The sequence below is a fragment of the Heptranchias perlo genome, chromosome 3 (genome assembly GCF_035084215.1).
Source record: "Heptranchias perlo isolate sHepPer1 chromosome 3, sHepPer1.hap1, whole genome shotgun sequence".
In the NCBI taxonomy this organism is placed as follows: Eukaryota; Metazoa; Chordata; class Chondrichthyes; order Hexanchiformes; family Hexanchidae; genus Heptranchias; species Heptranchias perlo.
In genome coordinates, this window is record NC_090327.1 from 58,820,929 (window position 1) to 58,839,003 (window position 18,075).

The window sequence follows — 18,075 nt, forward strand, 5'->3', positions numbered from 1 at the left end:
TGCTATCTGATATCTCTGGCATCCTTGTTTTGTTTTCTCTTCAACCTAGAATGATAGAATGGTTACAGTACGGAAGGAGGCCATTTGGCCCATCGAGTCTGTGCCGGCTCTCTGCAAGAGCAATCTAGCTAGCCCCATTCCCCTGCCCGATCCCCGCAGCCTTGAAATTTTTTCCCTTCAAGTAATTATCCAGTTCCCTTTTGAAAGCCACGATTGAATCTGCCTCCACCACACCCTCAGGCAGTGCATTCCAGATCATAACCACTCGCTGTATAAAAATGGTTTTCCTCATGTCGCCTTTGGTTCTTTTGCCAATCGCCTTAAATCTATGTCCTCTGGTTCTTGACCCTTCCGCCAATGGGAACAGTTTCTCTCTATCTCCTCTGTCTAGATCCTTCATGATTTTGAATACCTCTAACAAATCTCTTCAAAACTTTCTCTCTTCTAAGGAGAACAACCCCAGCTTCTCCAGTCTATCCACGTAACTGAAGTCCCTCATCCCTGGAATCATTCTAGTAAATCTCTTCTGCACCCTCTCTAAGGCCTTCACATCTTTCCTGAAGTGTGGTGCCCAGAATTGGACACAATACTCCAGTTATGGCCGAACCAGTGTTTTACAAAGGTTTATCATATCCTCCTTGCTTTTGTACCCTATGCCTCTATTTATAAAGCCCAGGATTCCGTATGCTTTCTTAACTGCTTTCTCAACCTGCCCTGCCACCTTCAACGACTTGTGCACATATACCCCCAGGCCTCTCTGTTCCTGCATCCCTTTTAGAATTGTACCCTTTAGTTTATATTGCCTCTCCTCATTCTTCCTACAAAAATGTATCACTTCATACTTTTCTGTGTTAAATTTCATCTGCCACGTGTCCACCCGTGCCACCAGCCTGTCTATGTTCTCTTGAAGTCTATCACTATCATCCTCACTGTTCACTACCCTTTCAAGTTTTGTTTCATCTGCAAACTTTGAAATTGTGCCCTATACACCCAAATCCAAGTCATTAATATATATCAAGAAAAGCAATGGTCCTAGTAGTGACCCCTGGGGAACATCACTGTACACCTCCCACCAGTCCGAAAAACAACCGTTCGCCACTAGTCTCTGTTTCCTGTTACTTAGCCAATTTCGTAACCATGCTGCCACTGCCCCTTTTATTCCATGGCTCCAACTTTGATGACAAGTCTATTATGCGGCACTTTATCAAACGCCTTTTGGAAGTCCATATGCACTACATCAACCGCATTGCCCTCATCAATCTTCTCTTGTTACCTCATCAAAAAGCTCAGTCAAGTTAGTTAAACACGATGTGTCTTTAACAAATCCGTGCTGGCTTTCCTTAATTAATCCACACTTGTCCAAATGACTGTTAATTTTGTCCCGGATTATCGTTTCTAAAAGTTTCCCCACTACCGAGGTTAAACTGACTGGCCTGTAGTTGCTGGGTTTATTGTTACACCCTTTTTTGAACAAGTGTGTAACATTTGCATTCTCCAGTCCACTGGCACCACCCCGTATCTATGGATGATTGGAAAATTATGGCCAGTGCTTCCTCGATTAAACCAAGTTAGAGGGGAGAATTGAAACAATTCCTATAGCTTACGTGTGTGGCAGCATAAAGAAATGAATGCTGCAACTTTAAGGAAGCAGTTCCTGACATACAAGAACATGGATGGCCATTAACACCCTTTTGACATGGGCTAGATTAGTATACTGCATAAGCAGTACTTAGTAATGGAAATAAATGGAGTTGCTTCCCTCAAGTAGCATACTTTAACAGATTTGCATTCATAATGTTAATAAACATTGTGCGTGAGAATGTTCGCCATCAGCGGGAAAGTATTGCAGGAATTTTCATGCTGCGCTGAACGGGCTGGAAGTGCATTAATTCAGGAACTTGTGAAATTGATGCTCCCACTCACACAATTCTACCATTGTAAATGAGTACGTCGACAAGAATTTCGAAGCTATAAGTCCTACAACATTCTAAACAGAATACACAGAATGTGAAAAAGTAGAGGTATAAGGGTAAATTCACTAATCCTGCACTCTTGAGCAGGGAGCCACACTTGACCGAAACATGGAAAACTACCACAACAGTGTTGTAGCCCGATTTCTGACTTCCACTCTGCACTAGAAGCATGGGATGGGTATTTTTTTTAAAAGAAAACCTCAAATGATGGTAATTTGAAATAAAAACAGAAAATGCTAGAAATGCATAACAAGTTCATCAACATCTGAAAGAGAAAGATAGCTTCATGTTTAAGTTGTAATTCCATTTGAACATAAAAACAATGGAGAATAGTAGTCTCTTACTCTATCTTCAATAGTTTTTTTAAGTTCAATGCAAGCCTCTGTCAGGACACTGATCGCAGCTTGTTTTTCTGCATAATTAATTTTCAATTGTTTAACCTGTAAAAAAATCCAGGGTAATAAATATTAGTCCAACTTTTATAACTCTTAAGGCTAAAGTGTTTAGACATTGTTCGGTTTTAATTATTTTCAATAGGCAATTCACAAATTTTGAAATAGATGAATATCAATTGCATAACTCCAGGACATTAGTCATTTTATCATAAGCCAACAGTACATCATAAATGCAACAATCTATTATTCTGTTCTAATAGATGTAACATAGACATGTTAGCAGGTCAAGTAATTTAGACCACAATAATAAATTATTGCATTTATGTTAGTAGGGCATAAATAATAATAGGGCAGGTTAATAGATAGGGCAAATAGATATCAGATGAAATTTAATAAGAGCACTGTGATGTGATACATTTTGGGAGGAAGATGAAGAGGAAATATAGGCGAAGTAGTAAAACTGTAAAATGAGTAGAGGAGCAGAGAGACTTAGGGGTTCAGCTATAAAAAATTTTAAAAGTGGGGACAAGTTGATAAAGCTGTTAAAAAAAGCATATGAGATCCTAGGTTTTATAAATAAGAAGATCAAGTACAAAAGCAAAGAGGTTATGCTAAACCTATACAAATCATTGGTTAGGCCACAGTTAGAATACTATGTCTAGTTTTTGATGCTTTACTTTTGGAAAGGTATCAAAGCCATGGAGGGGGTATGGAAAGATTTACCAAGATGATACCAGGAATGAGAGGTTTTAGTTATCAAGAGACTAGAAAACCTGGTGCTATTTTCATTACTAGAGAATGTTAGACTTTATACAGGTGTTTAAAATTATGAAGGGTTTGACAAGATAAATCAGGAAAAATTATTTCCAGAGGTTGGTAAGTCAGTAACTAAATAGTATACTAAGGGTTGTATTCTCTAGAGTTTCGAAGGTTAAGGGGTGATCTGATCGAAGTTTATAAGATATTAAGGGGAACAGATTGGGTGGATAGAGAGAAACTATTTCCGCTGGTTGGGGATTTTAGGAGTAGGGGGCACAGTCTAAAAATTAGAGCCAGACCTTTCAGGAGCGAGATTAGAAAACATTTCTACACACAAAGGGTTGTAGAAGTTTGGAACTCTCTTCCGCAAACGGCAATTGATACGAGCTCAATTGCTAAATTTAAATCTGAGATAGATAGCTTTTTGGCAACCAAAGGTATTAAGGGATATGGGCCAAAGGCAGGTATATGGAGTTAGATCACAAATGGCGGATCAGGCACGAGGGGCTGAATGGCCTACTCCTGTTCCTATGTTCCTATATCACCAAAAGAATGAAGAGAGAGGTTAGGAGAATGTTCTTATACAGAGGGTTGTTAGGTGATGGAATGCATAACAGAAACAGTGGTGAAAGGTGAATCCATAATAGCTTTTAAAAAAGGAATTAATATTTGAAAAAGAAAAATTTAAAAGGGTATATGGGGAAAGGGCTGGGGAATACGACTGAGAACTCGCACAGGCGTAATGGGTCAAATGGCCTTCTTTGTGCTGCAAATTTTGTCATTGAATGAGCTTGTTACATCAGCCGAAAAACTACTGTTGGCAAAATTAGCGGACAGACTATTAATGCATTTTTTTAACATTCCTTTGTCTTCAATTGTAGCAGAGGTGGAAACGCTGCGTTAAAATAATAATAAATAGACTTAATGAATACAAATATGAATGGATTTCACTATGAACAATGCAACCATATTAGAAATCAAATTTGATTTCTGTACAAAACCCTTCAAATAGGGTACAGTTCCCATTCAATAGGTACTTTTAGGACATAAATGACTGGGCATTTCCTCAGAACTGCGACTGCATCGTTGCCGTAACTTTGCTGGAAGTGCGGCGGAAACTCGATTTTTGCGTGTAAACAGGCACCAGATCTTACCACTTAAGCAGGGATGTAAAACAGGTGATATTGGATCGGCCACCTGTTATATACCCCGCCCAATTTATGTTTCCATGTCAATGGGCGAGTTGTACAACGGGAACCTGATCCAATATCCCATGTTTTACGCCCTCACTGAAGTTGAAAGTTCCGGCCAGAATTACAATCATAACTTTTTTTTATTAGTTCATGGGGTGTGGGCGTCGCTGGCAAGGCCAGCATTTATTGCCCATCCCTAATTGCCCTTGAGGAGGTGGTGGTGAGCTGCCTTCTTTAACTGCTGCAGTTCGTGTGGTGAAGGTTCTCACACAGTGCTGTTAGGTAGGGAGTTCCAGGATTTTGACCAAGCGGTGACAAAGGAACGGCGATATATTTCCAAGTCGGGATGGCGTGTGACTTGGAGGGGAACGTGCAGGTGGTGTTGTTCCCATGTACCTGCTGCTCTTGTCCTTCTAGGTGGTAGAGGTCGCAGGTTTGGGAGGTGCTGTCGAAGAAGCCTTGGCGAGTTGCTGCAGTGCATCCTGTGGATGGTACACACTGCAGCCACTGTGCGGCGGTGGTGAAGGGAGTGAATGTTTAGGGTGATGGATGGGGTGCCAATCAAGCGGGCTGCTTTGTCCTGGATGGTGTCGAGCTTCTTGAGTGTTGTCGGAGCTGCACTCATCCAGGCAAGTGGAGAGTATTCCATCACACTCCTGACTTGTGCCTTCCAGAGGCTTTGGGGAGTCAGGAGGTGAGTCACTATTTTGGTTAAAATAGCAGGGGGATGGGAACCTGAGCAGGGAGACAGAGGAGGCGAAACAAGGATAGAAACAAAATACAGAAAGGGAAGAAGCAATCCTGGAAGGCAGAGAAAACAAGGGCGAAAAACAAATAAGGCCATAGTGCAAAATAATACTAAGATGACTAGCAATATTAACAAGATAAGTCTAAAGGCATTGTGTCTTAATGCGCGGAGCATTCGCAACAAGGTAGATGAATTAACAGCGCAGATAGATATTAACAGGGATGATACAGTTGCGATTACAGAGACATGGCTGCAGGGTGACCAAGGATGAGAACTGAACATTCAGGGGTATTCAATATTTAGGAAGGACAGGCAAAAAGGGAAAGGAGGTGGGGTAGCTTTGCTAGTAAAGGAGGAAATCAATGCAATAGTGAGGAAGGATATTGGCTCGGAAAATCACGATGTGAAATCTGTATGGGTGGAGCTAAGAAAAACCAAGGGGCAGGAAAACCAAGGTTGGTGGGGGTTGTCTACAGGCCCCCAAACAGTAGTGGAGATGTAGGGGAGGGCATTAAACAGGAAATTAGAGACACATGCAAGAAGGGTACAACTATAATCATGGGTGACTTTAATATACATATAGATTGGTCAAACCGAATTGGTAAAAATACTGTGGGGGAGGCATTGCTGGAGTGTGTACGTGATGGATTTCTAGACCAATATGTTGAGGAACCATAGAATCATAGAATCATAGAATCATAGAAGTTACAACATGGAAACAGGCCCTTCGGCCCAACATGTCCATGTCGCCCAGTTTATACCACTAAGCTAGTCCCAATTGCCTGCACTTGGCCCATATCCCTCGATACCCATCTTCCCCATGTAACTGTCCAAATGCTTTTTAAAAGACAAAATTGTACCCGCCTCTACTACTGCCTCTGGCAGCTCGTTCCAGACACTCACCACCCTTTGAGTGAAAAAATTGCCCCTCTGGATCCTTTTGTATCTCTCCCCTCTCACCTTAAATCTGTGCCCCCTCGTTATAGACTCCCCTACCTTTGGGAAAAGATTTTGACTATCGACCTTATCTATGCCCCTCATTATTTTATAGACTTCTATAAGATCACCCCTTAACCTCCTACTCTCCAGGGAAAAAAGTCCCAGTCTGTCTAACCTCTCCCTGTAAGTCAAACCATTAAGTCCCGGTAGCATCCTAGTAAATCTTTTCTGCACTCTTTCTAGTTTAATAATATCCTTTCTATAATAGGGTGACCAGAACTGTACACAGTACTCCAAGTGTGGCCTCACCAATGCCCTGTACAACTTCAACAAGACATCCCAACTCCTGCATTCAATGTTCTGACCAATGAAACCAAGCATGCTGAATGCCTTCTTCACCACCCTATCCACCTGTGACTCCACTTTCAAGGAGCTATGAATCTGTACTCCTAGATCTCTTTGTTCTATAACTCTCCCCAACGCCCTACCATTAACGGAGTAGGTCCTGGCCCGATTCGATCTACCAAAATGCATCACCTCACATTTATCTAAATTAAACTCCATCTGCCATTCATCGGCCCACTGGCCCAATTTATCAAGATCCCGTTGCAATCCTAGATAACCTTCTTCACTGTCCACAATGCCACCAATCTTGGTGTCATCTGCAAACTTACTAACCATGCCTCCTAAATTCTCATCCAAATCATTAATATAAATAACAAATAACAGCGGACCCAGCACCGATCCCTGAGGCACACCGCTGGACACAGGCATCCAGTTTGAAAAACAACCCTCGACAACCACCCTCTGTCTTCTGTCGTCAAGCCAATTTTGTATCCAATTGGCTACCTCACCTTGGATCCCATGAGATTTAACCTTATGTAACAACCTACCATGCGGTACCTTGTCAAATGCTTTGCTGAAGTCCATGTAGACCACGTCTACTGCACAGCCCTCATCTATCTTCTTGGTTACCCCTTCAAAAAACTCAATCAAATTCGTGAGACATGATTTTCCTCTCACAAAACCATGCTGACTGTTCCTAATTAGTCCCTGCCTCTCCAAATGCCTGTAGATCCTGTCCCTCAGAATACCCTCTAACAACTTACCCACTACAGATGTCAGGCTCACTGGTCTGTAGTTCCCAGGCTTTTCCCTGCCGCCCTTCTTAAACAAAGGCACAACATTTGCTACCCTCCAATCTTCAGGCACCTCACCTGTAGCGGTGGATGATTCAAATATCTCTGCTAGGGGACCCGCAATTTCCTCCCTAACCTCCCATGACGTCCTGGGATACATTTCATCAGGTCCCGGAGATTTATCTACCTTGATGCGCGTTAAGACTTCCAGCACCTCCCTCTCTGTAATATGTACACTCCTCAAGACATCACTATTTATTTCCCCAAGTTCCCTAACATCCATGCCTTTCTCAACCGTAAATACCGATGTGAAATATTCATTCAGGATCTCACCCATCTCTTGTGGTTCCGCACATAGATGACCTTGTTGATCCTTAAGAGGCCCTACTCTCTCCCTAGTTACCCTTTTGCCCTTTATGTATTTGTAGAAGCTCTTTGGATTCACCTTTGCCTGATCTGCCAAAGCAATCTCATATCCCCTTTTTGCCCTCCTGATTTCTCTCTTAACTCTACTCCGGCAATCTCTATACTCTTCAAGGGATCCACTTGATCCCAGCTGCCTATGCATGTCATATGCCTCCTTCTTCTTTTTGACTAGTGCCTCAATCTCCCGAGTCATCCAAGGTTCCCTACTTCTACCAGCCTTGCCCTTCACTTTATAAGGAATGTGCTTACCCTGAACCCTGGTTAACACACTTTTGAAAGCCTCCCACTTACCAGACGTCCCTTTGCCTGCCAACAGACTCTCCCAATCAACTTCTGAAAGTTCCTGTCTAATACCATCAAAATTGGCCTTTCCCCAATTTAGAATTTTAACTTTTGGGCCAGACCTATCCTTCTCCATAGCTATCTTAAAACTAATGGAATTATGATCACTGGTCCCAAAGTGATCCCTCACTAACACTTCTGTCACCTGCCCTTCCTTATTTCCCAAGAGGAGGTCAAGTTTTGCCCCCTCTCTAGTCGGGCCATCCACATACTGAATGAGAAATTCCTCCTGAATACACTCAACAAATTTCTCTCCATCCAAGCCCCTAATGCTATGGCTGTCCCAGTCAATGTTGGGAAAGTTAAAGTCCCCTACTATTACCACCCTATTTTTCTTGCAGCTGTCCGTAATCTCCTTACATATTTGCTCCTCAATTTCCCGTTGACTATTTGGGGGTCTGTAGTACAATCCTATCAAAGTGATCTCTCCCTTCTTATTTTTCAGTTCTACCCATATGGACTCAGTGGGCGAACCCTCGGATATATCCCCTCTCACTACTGCCGTGATGTTCTCCCTAATCAAGAACGCAACTCCCCCTCCTCTCTTACCTCCTGCTCTATCTTTCCTATAGCATCTGTACCCTGGAACATTGAGCTGCCAGTCCTGCCCCTCCCTTAGCCATGTTTCAGTAATAGCTATAACATCCCAGTCCCATGTACCCATCCATGCCCTGAGTTCATCTGCCTTGCCCATCAGACTTCTTGCATTGAAATAAATGCAGTTTAATCTAGACTTCCCTTGGTCTTTGCCCTGCTTTCTCAGACCATCTGTCCGGTCATGTTCTGTACACTCTCCCTTACTGCGTTTTGTTTCTGTCACCACTTTATTTCCCACTGACTTCCTGCATCGGTTCCCATCCCCCTGCCACATTAGTTTAAACCCTCCCCAACAGCACTGGCAAACACTCCCCCTAGGACATTGGTTGCAGTCCTGCCCAGATGCAGACCGTCCAATTTGTACTGGTCCCACCTCCCCCAGAACCGGTTCCAATGGCCCAGGAATTTGAATCCCTCCAGCTTGCACCATCTCTCAAGCCACGTATTCATCTTAGCTATCCTGTCATTCCTACTCTGACTAACCCGTGGCACTGGTAGCAATCCTGAGATTACTACCTTTGAGGTCCTACTCTTTAGTTTAACTCCTAACTCCCTAAATTCAGCTTGTAGGACCTCATCCTGTTTTTTACCTATATCGTTGGTGCCTATATGCACCACGACAACTGGCTGTTCACCCTCCCCCTCCAGAATGTCCTGCAGCCGCTCCGAGACATCCTTGACCCTTGCACCAGGGAGGCAACATACCATCCTGGAGTCTCAGGCGATCCTGGACTGGATATTGTGCAATGAGAAAGGATTAATTAACAATCTTATTGTGCGGGGTCCCTGAGGAAAGAGTGACCATAACGTGATAGAATTCCTCATTAAGATGGAGAGTAAAGTAGTGGAATTCGAAACTAGGGTCCTGAATCTAAATAAAGGAAATTACGAAAGTATGAGGTGTGAGTTGGCTAGGATAGATTGGGGAACTTTACTAAAAGGGATGAAGGTCGATCGGCAATGGCTAATATTTAAAGAACGTGTGCAGGAATTACAACAATTATTCATTCCTGTCTGGCGCAAAAATAAAGCAGGAAAGGTGGCTTAACCGTGGCTTATAAAAGAAATTAGGGATAGTGTTAGTCATAGTCATAGTCATAGAGTTATACAGCACGGATAGAGGCCCTTCGGCCCATCGTGTCCGCGCCGGCCATCAGCCCTGTCTAATCTAATCCCATATTCCAGCATTTGGTCCGTAGCCTTGTATGCTATGGCATTTCAAGTGCTCATCCAAATGCTTCTTGAATGTTGTGAGGGTTCCTGCCTCCACAACCCTTTGTGAGTTCCAGACTCCAACCACCCTCTGGGTGAAAAAGTTCTTTCTCAAATCCCCTCTAAACCTCCCGCCTTTTACCTTGAATCTATGTCTCCTTGTTATAGTACCCTCAACGAAGGGAAAAAGCTCCTCAGTATCTATCCTATCTGTGCCCCTCATAATTTTGTACACCTCAATCATGTCCCCCCTCAGCCTCCTCTGCTCCAAGGAAAACAAACCCAATCTTCCCAGTCTCTCTTCATAGCTGAAGCGCTCCAGCCCTGGTAACATCTTGGTGAATCTCCTCTGCACCCTCTCCAAAGCGATCACATCCTTCCTGTAGTGTGGCGACCAGAACTGCACACAGTACTCCAGCTGTGGCCTAACCAGTGTTTTATACAGCTCCATCATAACCTCCTTGCTCTTATATTCTATGCCTCAGCTAATAAAGGCAAGTATCCCATATGCCTTCTTTACCACCTTATCTACCTGTTCCGCCGCCTTCAGGGATCTGTGAACTTGCACACCAAGATCCCTCTGACCCTCTGTCTTGCTTAGGGTCCTCCCATTCATTGTGTATTCCCTTGCCTTGTTAGTCCCTCCAAAGTGCATCACCTCGCACTTTTCCGGGTTAAATTCCATTTGCCACTGTTCCGCCCATCTGACCAACCCATCTATATCGTCCTGCAGACTGAGGCTATCCTCCTCGCTATTTACCACCCTACCAATTTTTGTATCATCAGCGAACTTACTGATCATACCTTTTACATTCATATCCAAAGAGGAGACATATAAAATTGCCAGAAAAAGCGGCAAGCCTGAGGATTGGGAGCAGTTTAGAATTCAGCAAAGGAGGACAAAGAGATTGATTAAGAGGGGAAAAATAGAGTATGAGAGTAAATTAGCAGGGAACATAAAAACTGACTGTAAAAGCTTCTATGAATAGGTCAAGAGAAAAAGATTAGTGAAGACAAATGTAGGTCCCTTACAGTCAGAAATGGGGGAAATTATAATGGGGAACAAAGAAATGGCAGAACAATTAAACACATACTTTGGTTCTGTCTTCACAAAGGAGGACACAAATAACCTCCCGGAAATGTTAGGGAACCAAGGGTCTAGTGAGAGGGAGGAACTGAAGGAAATCAGAATTGGTAAAAAAATAGTGCAAGGGAAATTAATGGGGTAAAAGGCTGACAAATCCCCAGGGCCTGATAATCTACATCCCAGAATACTAAAGGAAGTGGCCCTGGAAATAATGGATGCATTGGTGGTTATCTTCCAAAATTCTATGGACTCTGGAACAGTTCCTACAGATTGGAGGGTGGCAAATGTAACCCCACTATTAAAAAAGGAGGGAGAGAAAAAACGGAATGACAGACCAATTAGCCGAAGAAAAATAGTGGAGAAAATGCTAGAGTCTATAACAAAGGATGTGAAAACAGGACACTTGGAAGGCACTAACGGGATAGGACAAAGTCAGCATGGGTTTATGAAAGGTAAATCATGCTGGAGTATTTTGAGGATGTAACTAGAATAGATAGGGGAGAACCAGCGCATGTGGTGTACTTGGATTTTCAGAAGGCTTTTGATAAGGTCCCACACAAGAGGTTAGTGTGCAAAATTAAAGCACATAAGATTGGGGGGAATATACTGGCATGGATTGAGAATTGGTTGACAGACAGGAAACAGAGTCGGAATAAATGGGTCTTTTTCCAGGTGGCAGGCAGTGACTAGTGGGGTACCGCAGGAATCAGTGCTTGGGCCCCAGCTATTCACAATATATATCAATGATTTGGATGAGGGAATGGAATGTAACGTTTCCAAGTTTGCAGATGACACAAAGCTGGGGTGGAATGTGAGCTGTGATGAGGATGCAAAGAGGCTCCAATGTGATTTAGACAAGTTGGGTGAGTGGGCAAGAACATGGCAGATGCAGTATAATGTGGATAAATGTGAGGTTATCCACTTTGGTTGTAAAAACAGAAAGACAGATTATTATCTGAATGGTGATAGATTGGGAAAAGGGGAGGTGCAACGAGACCTGGGTGTCCTTGCACACCAGTCGCTGAAAACGAGCATTCAGGTACAGCAAGCAGTTAGGAAGACGAATGGTATGTTGGTCTTCATTGCAAGAGGATTTGAGTACAGGAACAGGGATGTCTTACTGAAGATTTACAGGGCCTTGGTGAGACCACATCTGGAGTATTGTGTGTAGTTTTGGTCTCCTTATCTGAGGAAGGATGTCCTTGCCATGGAGGGAGCGCAACGAAGGTTTACCAGACTGAGTCCTGGGATGGCAGGACTGACGTATGAGGAGAGATTGGGTCGACCAGGCCTACATTCACTAGAGTTTAGAAGAATGAGAGGTGATCTCATCGAAACATATAAAATTCTAACAGGACTAGACAGACTAGATGCAGGGAGGATGTTCCCGATGGCTGGGGAGTCCAGAACCAGGGTTCACAGTCTCAGGTGAGGTGAGACTGACTGCCCTTGACATCAGGGCAGCATTTGACCAAGTGTGGCACCATGGAGCCGCAGTAAAATTGAAATCAATGGGAATCAGGGAGAAATCGCTCCAGTGGCTGGAGTCATACCTAGCACAAAGGAAGATGGTAGTGGTTGTTGGAGGCCAATTATCTCAGCCCCAGGACATTGCTGCAGGAGTTCCTCAAGGCAGTGTCCTCGGCACAACCATCTTCAGCTGCTTCATCAATGACCTTCCCTCCATCATAAGGTCAGAAATGGGGATGTTCGCTGATGATTGCACAGTGTTCAGTTCCATTCGCAACCCCTCAGATAATGAAGCAGTCTGAGCCTGCATGCAGCAAGACCTGGACAACATCCAGGTTTGGGCTGATAAGTGGCAAGTAACATTTGCGCCAGACAAGTGCCAGGCAATGACCATCTCCAAGAGAGAGTCTAACCACCTCCCCTTGACATTCAACGGCATTACGATCGCTGAATCCCCCACCATCAACATCCTGGGGGTCACCATTGACCAGAAACTTAACTGGACCAGCCATATAAATACTGTGGCTACGAGAGCAGGTCAGAGGCTGGGTATTCTGCGGCGAGTGACTCACCTCCTGACTCCCCAAAGCCTTTCCACCATCTACAAGGCACAAGTCAGGAGTGTGATGGAATACTCTCCACTTGCCTGGATGAGTGCAGATCCAACAACACTCAAGAAGCTCAACACCATCCAGGACAAAGCAGCCCGCTTTATTGGCACCCCATCCACCACCCTAAACATTCACTCCCTTCACCACCGGCGCACAGTGGTTGCAGTGTGTACCATCCACAGGATGCACTGCAGCAACTCGCCAAGGCTTCCTCGACAGCACCTCCCAAACCTGCGACCTCTACCACCTAGAAGGACAAGAGCAGCAGGTACATGGGAACACTACTACCTGCACGTTCCCCTCCAAGTCACACATCATCCCGACTTGGAAATATATCGCCGTTCCTTCATCGTCGCTGGGTCAAAATCCTGGAACTCCCTTCCTAACAGCACTGTGTGAGAACCTTCACCACACGGACTGCAGCGGTTCAAGAAGGCGGCTCACCACCACCTTCTCAAGGGCAATTAGGGATGGGCAATAAGTGCCGGCCTCGCTAGCGACGCCCACATCCCATGAACGAATTTTAAAAAAAGGATACGGGGTATGCCATTTGGAACCGAGATGAGGAGAAATTTCTTCACTCAGAGGGTGGCGAACCTGTGGAATTCTCTACCACAGAAGGCAGTGGAGGCCAATTCATTAGATGTATTCAAGAAGGAGATAGATATATTTCTTAATGCTAAAGGGATCAAGGGATATGGGGAAAAAGCGGGAACAGGGTACTGAGTTAGACAATCAGCCATGATCATTTTGAATGGCTGGGCAGGCCCGAAGGGCCGAATGGCCAACTCGTGCTCCTATTTTCTATGTTTCTGTGTTTCACCGCAGAATACCTAGCCTCTGATCTGCCATAGTATTTATGTGGCTGGTCCAGTTACGTTTCTGGTCAATGGTGACCCCCAGGATGTTGGTGGTGGGGGATTCGGCATTGGTAATGCCATTGACTGTCAAGCGGAGGTGGTTAGACTCTCTGTTGTTGAAGATGATGTGGAGATGCCGGTGTTGGACTGGGGTGGACAAATGTAAGGAATCTTACAACACCAGGTTAGAGTCCAACAGTATTATTTGAAAATAACCTGGTGTTGTAAGATTCCTTACATTTGTTGAAGATGGTCATTGCCTGGCACTTATCTGGTGCGAATGTTACTTGCCACTTATCAGCCCAAGCCTGGATGTTGTTCAGGTCTTGCTGCATGCGGGCACGGACTGCTTCATTATCTGAGGGGTTACGAATGGAACTGAGCACTGTGCAATCATCAGCGAACATCCCCATTTCTGACCTTATGATGGAGGGAAGGTCATTGATGAAGCAGCTGAAGATGGTTGGGCCTAGGACACTGCCTTGAGGAACTCCTGCAGCAATATCCTGGGGCTGCGATGATTGTCCTCCAACAACCACTACCATCTTCCTTTGTGCTAGGTATGATTATAGCCACTGGAGAGTTTTCTCCCTGATTCCCATTGACTTCAATTTTACTTGGGCTCCTTGGTGCCACACTCGGTCAAATGCTGCCTTGACGTCAAGGGCACTCACTCTCACCTCACCTCTGGAATTTAGCTCTTTTGTCCATGTTTGGACCAAGGCTGTAATGAGGTTTGGAGCCGAGTGGTCCTGACGGAACCCAGACTGAGCATCGGTGAGCAGGTTATTGGTGAGTAAGTGCCACTTGATAGCACTGTCGACGAAACCTTCCATCACTTTGCTGATGAATGAGAGTAGACTGATCGGGCGGTAATCGGCCAGATTGGATTTGTCCTGCTTTTTGTGGACAGGACATACCTGGGCAATTTTCCACATTGTCGGGTAGATGCCAGTGTTGTCGCTGTACTGGAACTGTTTGGCTAGAGGCGCTGCTAGATTTGTAGCACAAGTCATCAGCACTACAGCCAGGATGTTGTCGGGGCCCATCGCCTTTGTTGCATCCAATGCACTCAGCCGTTCCGTGATTTCACGTCGAGTGAATCGAATTGGCTGAAGACTGGCTTCTGTGATGGTGGGGATATCAGGAGGAGGCCGAGATGGATCATCCACTCGGCACTTCTGGCTGAAGATGGTTGCAAATGCTTCAGCCTTGTCTTTTGCACTCACATGCTGAACTCTGCTATCATTGAGGATGGGGATGTTTACAGAGCTTCCTCCTCCCGTTCGTTGTTTAGTTGTCCACCACCATTCACAATTGGATGTGGCAGAACTGCAGAGCTTTGATCTGATCCGTTGGTTGTGGAATCGCTTAGCTCTGTCTATAGCATATTGCTTCTGCTGTTTCGCATGCATGTAGTCCTGAGTTGTAGCTTCACCAGGTTGGCACCTCATTTTTAGGTATGCCTGGTACTGCTCCTTGCATGCTCTTCTACACTCCTCATTGAACCAGGGTTGATACCCTGCCTTGTTGGTAATGGTAGAGGGAGGAATATGCTGGGCCATGAGGTTACAGATTGTGCTGGAATACAAATCTGCTGCTGCTGATGGCCCACAGCATCTCATGGATGTCCAGTTTTGAGCTGCTAGATCTGTTCTGAATCTATCCCATTTAGCACGGTGGTAGTGCCACACAACACGTTGGATGGTGTCTTCAGTGCAAAGATGGGACTTCGTCTACACGAGGACTGTGCGGTAGTCACTCCTACCAATACTGTCATGGACAGATGCATCTGCGACAGGTAGATTGGTGAGAATGAGGTCAAGTCGGTTTTTCCCTTGTGTTGGTTCGCTCACCACCTGCTGCAGGCCCAATCTGGCAGCTATGTCCTTCAGGACTCGGCCAGCTTGGTCAGTCGTGGTGCTACCAAGCCACTCTTGGTGATGGACATTGAAGTCCCCCACCCAGAGTACATTCTGTGCCCTTGCTACCCTCAGTGCTTCCTCCAAGTGGTGCTCATCATGGAGGAGGACTAATTCATCAGCTGAGGGAGGGCGGTAGGTGGGAATCAGCAGGAGGTTTCCTTGCCCATGTTTGACCTGATGCTTTGAGATTTCATGGGGTCCAGAGTCAATGTTGAGGACTCCCAGAGCCACTCCCTCCTGACTGTATATCATTGTACCGCCACCTCTGGTGGGTCTGTCCTGCTGGTGGGACAGGACATACCCAGGGATGGTGAAAGAAGAGTCTGGGACATCGGCTGAAAGGTATGATTCTGAGAGTATGGCTATGTCAGTGCTGTTGCTTGACTAGTCTGTGGGACACATCTCCCAATTTTGGCACAAGTCCCCAGATGTTAGTGAGGAGGACTTTGCAGGGTCGACTGGGCTTGGTTTGCCATTGTCGTGTCCAGTGCCTAGTGATCCGATGCCGGGTGGTCCATCCGGTTTTATTCTTATTATGACTTTTTGTAGCGATGATGAATGTACAGTAATGGAGCGGGAGCAGCTCTGAGGGAATTCCCGGCCATTATTTCTTTCAAGATGATTTAGTAAGTATTTCGGACTTTAAAAGACAGCCATTTCTTACTTTCAAATCTGGTGGCTTTAGAATTGACTAATTAGATCTGATTTTGTGAAATTACGCTCCTGGCACGGAGCCTCAGATGGTGGGAGCGCATATCAGGAAATCATGGGTCCGCTCCCCGCTGGAAGTGCACATTCAGGAAATCGACCTGAGAAAAAACAAATAAAAAACTTACATTGTCTGCCCTGATTGTTTTCTGCTGATCCAAATCAACACGTTCATTAATAAGTTGGTTGTATGATCTTTCTGCTTCTGCAAGCTGATCCTGAGTTTTTCTCTCCTGAGTAGTATAAATATTAAAGAGAGCTTCGGCATTGATGGTGTCCATTCTATTAAATAGAAAGATTGAGTGTTATAAAGCAGTTATGAAGCTTGTATAAACCTTTTTCTCTCTTGCACAGAAACATTTTTTTCACAGATTCCGCAAAAGGTTCAGTACAAAAAAATGAAATTATTACCTAACAAAATGAACAATTCATAATTCAAATAATACGGATTATCTTAATATCAAACAATGATCTTCAACTAAATATCTAGGGCTATCACAAAAAACAGACACACACATAATTGTAAGTTATGTGCTGCTTTTTGTAATATGTTCATCCTTTAATAGTATTTTCAGTATACGCTGCTCTGACCAGCCCTTCGTCATATAAACAATGGTTAAATAGGTCACTGCGTTCATGAAAAAAGTGTTTAGCAAACAATTCTTCATTTGTTTGCAACACAAAAGGCATTAATATTAACACATCAGTTCATCATTTACTGATGTTATAACATTAAACCATACTTCTTTGTGCTCTTCTTCCCCAAATGAGTGCTGGTGAGTTGGAGGGGGGGGCGGGGGGAGAGACATAACCAAATTCACTTTTAATCAATTTACACTAAGTTCTTGGAATTGGAAATGAATGAAATACCAGCTGTAAACTGCCGTGAGCTTAGTAATGTATCACCCAGCAAAGCTCTCTGTACAAAGAATAAAAAGTGTCCTTATAAGTGATAACTTTGTTATAGAAGGAACTCCCATAAATTCAAGAATGAATATACCACTCTAAGAAAATATACTGCTGCTGCTGAAAATCAAAATATTTCGACAGTCTTGCTAATTGTGTGAAAATTGATTTGTCTTACAATAGCTATAGTGTTACAATAATATTTAATTACTATCACTCTTTTGTGTGTTACAATAAAATCTGAGTGGGAGTCTTATATTAAGATAGCTTCCTTTGACCCCAAGTTATTAATGAACAGAATATGAACTAAAATACAGAATTTTTCTACACTGGTCTTTTAAACCACAGGAAATACTGCGGCTGAAAATTTGCACATTCCCACTGTAAATGACCAGAAATTAGGCCAACACTCAGGTAATTCAGCTCCTGGCCTTCCCCGACAGTTTCCGCAGGGCCTCATTTGGGGGTGGGACATAGAAACGTAGGAACGGTGGGCCATTCAGCCCCTCGAGCCTATTCTGCCATTCTATTAGATCATGGTTGATCTGTACCTCAACTCCATTTACCCAACTTTTCTCCATATCCCTTGACATCCTTACCTAACAAAATTTTATTGATCTCAGTTTTGAAAATTTCAATTGCCCCAGCATCCACAGCCTTTTGGGGAAGAGAGTTCCAGCTTTTCACTGATTTCACTCCGAAATGACTTAGCTCTAATTTTAAACATCTCAATTAAATTACCCTTCAACCTTCTGAACTCAAAGGAATACAAACCAAGTTTATGC

At 44.1% G+C, this 18,075-nt stretch overlaps 1 protein-coding gene across 5 annotated transcripts in view; it reads right to left on the reverse strand.

The window, feature by feature from the left end:
• LOC137314431 (coiled-coil domain-containing protein 178) overlaps positions 1-18,075 on the reverse strand; it is a 363,911-nt gene that overhangs the window by 274,388 nt on the left and 71,448 nt on the right. For all 5 annotated transcript variants that reach the window (XM_067979795.1, XM_067979798.1, XM_067979796.1 and 2 more), the window contains exons 10-11: positions 16,513-16,666; positions 2,318-2,413 (exon numbers count right to left, since the gene is read on the reverse strand). In XM_067979795.1, the coding sequence (XP_067835896.1) occupies positions 2,318-2,413; positions 16,513-16,666 (250 nt within the window). The remainder of the gene's footprint in view (positions 1-2,317; positions 2,414-16,512; positions 16,667-18,075) is intronic.